General features: G+C 40.1%; 1 protein-coding gene across 2 annotated transcripts in view; it reads left to right on the forward strand.

The window, feature by feature from the left end:
* LOC122661593 (protein NUCLEOLAR COMPLEX ASSOCIATED 4) overlaps positions 1 to 6,353 on the forward strand; it is a 31,038-nt gene that overhangs the window by 2,481 nt on the left and 22,204 nt on the right. The window contains exons 4-5 of one of the 2 annotated variants that reach the window (XM_043857041.1): positions 5,115 to 5,176; positions 5,326 to 5,377. In XM_043857041.1, the coding sequence (XP_043712976.1) occupies positions 5,115 to 5,176; positions 5,326 to 5,377 (114 nt within the window). The remainder of the gene's footprint in view (positions 1 to 5,114; positions 5,177 to 5,325; positions 5,378 to 6,353) is intronic. The other variant, XM_043857042.1, reaches the window with a different exon arrangement.

Genomic DNA, 6,353 nt, shown 5'->3' on the forward strand with positions numbered 1-6,353 from the left:
CTCCATGGTCATGTCATATCTTATTCATTCTATGCATCCTTCAATTGCACCGGGCTACCTTCTCCTAGACACTGCTGCCTAGATATGGAAGGCTGCCAAAGAAACCTATTCACAGGTAGGGAATGATGCTCAGGTATATGAATTGAGGAAAAAAATCCATGACACCAAGCAGAATGATTTATCCATCCCTCAATACTATGCTGAACTCCGCAAGTGTTGTCAAGAAATTAATCATTACTCTGATTATCAGCCCACTAATGCCACTGACATTGCTGTCTACAGAAAGCATGTCGATAAAATTAGGGTTTATGATTATTTGGCTGGCCTTAATGTGGAATACGACCCAATTAGGGTTCAGATTCTCGGCAAGGATCCTTTCCCTACACTGGAACAGTCCTATGCTTTGGTTAATAGTGAAGATCGCCGAAGAACTGCTATGCTTAACACTACACTTCCTGATCGATCAGCCTTGCACACTGGGGCTGGTTCTACTCCTTTGGTTGCAGATACTTCTAAATCTGAGAAAACAACAGTTAAATGTGAGCATTGTGGCAAATTATGGCACATTAAGGCCACTTGTTGGAAGATACATGGCAAACCAGCCGACTTTGATGCTAAATGTGATGCTCGAAAATAAAAAACAAAGCTAATCATACTGAGGCTGTCACTCATGCTCCTCCTACTGACACTGGACTGTCCAAGGATGAACTTTAGGCTTTCCGTCGTATGTTTCAGGCTTCTGCTGCTTCTACTACATCAACACCTGCCAGTTCTTCCACTCCTCCAGGTTCACATTTAGCCCACTCAGGTATTTCTTTTACTGGTCATTGTGCATCGGTAGTCTCCTCTCCCTAGATCATAGACTCCGGTGCCATTGATTATATGTCTGGATCCTCCAGCCTCTTTACTCGTTACTCTCCTACATCTAATAAAGATAAAGTACGGGTGGCTGATGGATCTCTCTTTTCTATCTCTGGAAAGGGCTCTATCAGTTGCAATCCTTCCTTACCTTTATCCTCTGTTTTACATATTCCTAAATTTACCACTAATCTTCTTTCCATCAGTAGTCTTACCCGTGATTTAAATTGCAAAGTAACTTTTTTTCCTTCTCACTGTGTGTTTCAGGATCTGGCAACGGGGGCGACGATTGGATGTGGCAAGATGCATGGTGGATTGTACCTGCTTGATAATGGGAGTCCTACTTCACCACTATCTCCTATACATCAAAGCTCGTTAGTTTCTTCTGAACTTCAACAATGGCATAACAGACTAGGTCACCCCCCTTTAGGAACATTATCCCTTTTATTTCCAGCATTAGCTAAAGAATGTCATAGAAACAAATTTTTTTGTGAAGCCTGTGCTTTGGCTAAACAACATCGTTCTACTTATTCTATTTCTAATAAAGAAGTACTTCTCCTTTTAATCTTATTCATTCTGATGTTTGGGGTCCTAGCCAGAAACCATCTCTCAAAGGCCATCGTTGGTTTGTTTCTTTTATTGATTGTTATTCTAGGAGTACGTGGGTCTATTTAATGCACACCAAATGTGAAGTTTTTTCTTGTTTTCAAAACTTTCATAAGATGATTCAAACCTAATACAATGCCACTCTCAAGATATTGAGGAGTGACAATGGTAAAGAATACATGGATGGTCAATTCCAACACTACCTTGCTGCCCATGGTATACTCCATCAAACCAGTTGTGTTGATAACCCGGCTCAAAATGGTGTGGTTGAAAGGAAAAATCGCCACCTCTTTGAGGTGACTTGGGCTATTATGTTTGCCCATTCTGTACCTTCCTAATATTGGGGAGATGCTGTCCTGACTGCTGCCTATCTCATTAATAGGCTCCCTACCCGAGTCCTTGACTCTGACACCCCTGCTTCTTTATTGCAGGGTTCTTCCTCCTTTGTCGTCCCACCTAAAGTTTTTAGTTGTGTCTGTTATGTTCGGGATACCCGCTCCCCTGGCAAGCTCGAACCCCGTGGGGTTTGTTGTATTTTCTTAGGATATTCTCCATCCCAAAAGGGATATAAGTGTTATTATCCTCCTACACGCTGTATCTACACCAGTATGGATGTTGTCTTTCATGAAACTCTCTCCTATTATCAATCCACACTTCTTCAGGGGGAGACTTTCAGTGAAGATGTGATGGTTGACCTTCCAGTACAGTCCTAGACCCGGGTCCAACCACCTATTGATCCCACCCCTCAACTGACTGTTGCTTCCACCCCTCTTCCCTCTGCTGGGTCCCAACAGGATTTTCCCCAGGGGAAAACTTAGACGATGCTAAAAATCCTATTGGTGATAATTCCCTTCAGGGGGAGATGACTCCAGTTCAACAAACCATTAGGGAATTTCAGAAGAAAATTAATGACTCTAATCTCAAAACCTATCACAGGGGACATTCCAAATACAAGCAGCTCCCATCCACTGCAGCACCAGCACCACCACAGTTGTCGGCCCTAGAACCAGATCAATCTCCAGGTAACATATCTTCTCCTTCTTCTTCGGATTTACCTATTGCTCATTGTAAAGGTATTCGGGCTTGTTCTCAGCATCCTATTTCTCATGTAGTCTCTTATGACTCCCTTTCTCCATCCTTTCGTACATTTGTCTGTTCTCTTTCTTCTTTTAGTATTCCCCAAAATTGGCAGGAAGCTTTTACAGATGGAAAGTAGAAAGCAGCAATGATGGAAGAAAAGCAAGCCTTAAAAAAGAATGATACATGGGAGCTTATGGTTCTTCCTCCAGGAAAGAAACCAGTTGGATGTAAGTGGGTGTTTATGGTGAAACAGAAGGTAGATGGCACTGTGGATCGATACAAAGCACGTTTGGTTGCAAAGGGATTTACTCAGACTTATGGGATCAATTATCAGGAGACTTTTGCACCAGTTGCAAAGCTAAACACCGTCAGAGTGTTACTTTCTTGTGCAGTGAATCTGGGTTGGGAATTACAACAATTAGATGTGAAGAATGCCTTCCTCCATGGAGAACTTGACGAGGAAATATATATGGACATTCCACCAGGTTTCTCTTGTGATAAAACCAGCGGGAAAGTTTGTAAATTGAAGCATGCTTTATATGGGCTAAAACAGTCCCCCCGTGCTTTGTTTGGACGATTTCACAAGGCAATGGTCTCTGCGGGTTATAAGCAGAGCAATGCTGATCATACCCTGTTTATCAAAAAGAATGGTGAAAAGGTAACCATCCTCATAGTTTATGTGGATGATATTGTGGTGACCGGGAATGACAATCATGAGATCACCCATCAGTTGAAGACTTACCTTGGGCAAGAATTTGAAATAAAGGATCTGGGAAACCTAAAGTACTTTCTAGGGATAGAAGTTGCTCGGCCTTCTAAAGGCATATTTCTTTCTCAAAGAAAATACATCCTAGATTTATTGACTGAGACTGGGATGCTAGGGTGTCATCTTTCTGATACACCTATGGGTGCTACTACCAGATTTAAAGAAAAGGAGGGAACACCGGTCGACAAAGGTCGCTATCAAAGATTGGTTGGTAAGCTTATTTATCTGTCTCATGCAAGACCTGACATAGCAGTATCTGTAAGTATGGTCAGTCAGTTCATTGCATGATCCACATTCCTCTCACATGGATGCTGTTATCCGGATCCTTCGGTATTTAAAGTCAGCACCGGGAAAATGAATTCTTTTGTCTCCAAATGGCCATTTTCGTGTTGAAGCATATACTGATGCAGATTGGGCTGGTTACTCTGATAGAAAGTCCATTTCTGGCTATTGCTCATTTGTTGGTGGCAACCTTGTTACATGGCGTAGTAAAAAGCAGAACGTAGTGGCAAGGTCTGGTGCTGAAGCTGAGTTTCGTGCTATGACACAAGGTATTTGTGAGATGTTATGGCTCAAAGGTTTATTACAAGATATTGGTACTCCTGTTCATCTTCCCATGATGTTATATTGTGACAACAGGGCTGCTATTAGCATTGCTTACAACTCTGTTCAGCACGATCGTACCAAGCATGTGGAGGTTGACAGGCATTTTATTAAAGAGAAGTTGGAAGGAGGGTTGGTGTGTGTTCCTTTTGTGCAATCTGCTGACCAGCTCGCTGATGTGTTTACTAAAGGCTTAAGTGGGAGGTTTTTCATCCTATTCTTGTCAAGTTGGGCATGGTTGATATTTATGCTCCAACTTGAGGGGGAGTGTTAAAATAGGCTACTTTACCCGATAGGGGTAATTTAGTCCTTTAGTTTTATCTGTTTTATCTCTTAGTTTTATTGTTTTATTTCTTTTTATGTATTTTTCCCCCTCGGCCGATCTCTATTTGGAATTCCTAGTGGGAATAGGAATTCCTAATAGGAATAGGCAAGGGTGGCATTCCTACTTCTATTTTGATTAGTTGTAATACTGATTATTATAAATAAAGGGCCTGGATGATCGATTTTGGTCATTCAAGCATTCAAACTCAAGGCTTTTTACAGCATCAAATGCTGAATGTTTATATTTCATTATAAAATGTTTGCTTGTTAATGTTGTGGTTTTGTGGTATGGTTTATGAATTGCTAAAGAGTTTATGTTTAGGAGCCTCTATGGAAAAAGAGGACTACATTGCAAATTATTATGTTTCTCTTTGTTTGATGTCTTGTGATATGTGACTTACTTTTCTTGATAAGATGTCATTACAAGAATATGTGAGCTTCAACTTTGTGATAGGTAGATTTCTATTTTATCTCTTGAGCAACCCTAGCTTTTGGCAGCTCCTAATTTCATGGCTCTCATACAGGCTCTCTTTAGCTAGATTATTTTTTTTCTCAATATTAGCATTTCTCTGGACGTAATTTCTGGGTCTTTGCGCTGACTTATTATTGTATTTTAATTATCATCTAGATATCACTTCATTTTAATATTTTCAATAGGTAAAATCTCTTCATGGATTTGCGTTTTCTGTATGCTTGCCATTGTTTCTTCTTCAGCTTTTTAAAAAAAAATCTTTCTTGCGTATCAGTGCAATTATAATTTGGCTAGTGATGTTTTTGTTGTTTGTTTGTTTTATATTATACACATATATACTGGTTCTGTTGTCTATAGATGTATTATTACTTGCTTATCTTTTTCATTTTTTTTGCCACGGTACAGTTATTTCACATACATTAGTGTGGAAAAGATTGCGAAGAGTTTGGAAGTGACAAACATTTGTGGTATGTTCCCCTCCATGATCTTTGATGTGTTAACTTATTGATGGATAATCTGATTTTGAGTCTATAGACTCCAAGTCCATGTTCTTCTATTCCCTCTTTCAGTTTTGGTATGTCATGCTTATTTTGTCTGCTGATTTGCTTTATCTTAGATAATGGAAATGTGGTTATACAAGAGGATGGCAAGTTCATTTCTCGAGAAAGGTTAGTATAAATGAACTTATCTTGCTCTTATGTGTGTTCTTTTCTCTATTTGTGTGTGTGTGTGTGTTGTGTGAAACAGTCTTGAGGTCTTTATTGAAATTGCTTGAATGCTTTAGGTTACATTGCATTTTGGTTTCTGTGTGTTTGTCCCCATCTTTGTATTGCAAAATGATCTCAAGGTCATTATTGAATTTGCTAGTACTTTATTTTGTAGTGCATGGTGGACTAGTTTTCTAGTGAAACCTTAATTGCCACCATCATTGTGTTGGAAAAAACAAGTCTTTTCCTGTATGTGTGCAAGTTAATTGAGATACACAACAATCAAGTATGTGCAACGCCATTCTGGAAACCAACATCTCAGGATGGGCAAGCATGTAAAGTCTCAGGCGCTTCGTAGTCCATATTAACGCTGCACAAGTCTTTTCCAGGGCTGTATATCATTAAATCAAGCCAATCACTAAGGAATACACCAATTTTTAATACGGAAAACCCTTCCAAGGTGAAAGAGAAAAACCATAGGACCTATTACAGGTAAAACTTCCACTATGTTAAATGATAGGATTACAATCCTCTCTAGTAGGGGCCATTTCTTAGAGCAATGTGAAAAGGTTCGGGCATTTTCCCTGGTGTAGGTGGGACCAACTCCAAACTCACCCCTCTCAGCACCTTGTAAAGGCGGGACCAACACAGGATAATGGCTCCTTTACAATCCTCTCTAGTCAATAGCCCCTCTGAGGATAGCCGAGACCAACATTGGATAATGACCCTTTAACAATCCTCTCTAGTCAATCCTAGAGGCTACCAAACAGCAAGACAAAAATCCCTTTTGGATAATAAAGTTACTCATCAAAATAGGTGGATCCATAAGAATACTATACTTTCACCTCCATACAGGTCGTGACAATCACAGGGAAAACTGTAGCACCTTCCCTTCTTCCCTAGACAGAGAGAACTCCGTCATGCCGATACCCAAGTA

This window comes from Telopea speciosissima, chromosome 5 (genome assembly GCF_018873765.1).
Source record: "Telopea speciosissima isolate NSW1024214 ecotype Mountain lineage chromosome 5, Tspe_v1, whole genome shotgun sequence".
Lineage (NCBI taxonomy): Eukaryota > Viridiplantae > Streptophyta > Magnoliopsida > Proteales > Proteaceae > Telopea > Telopea speciosissima.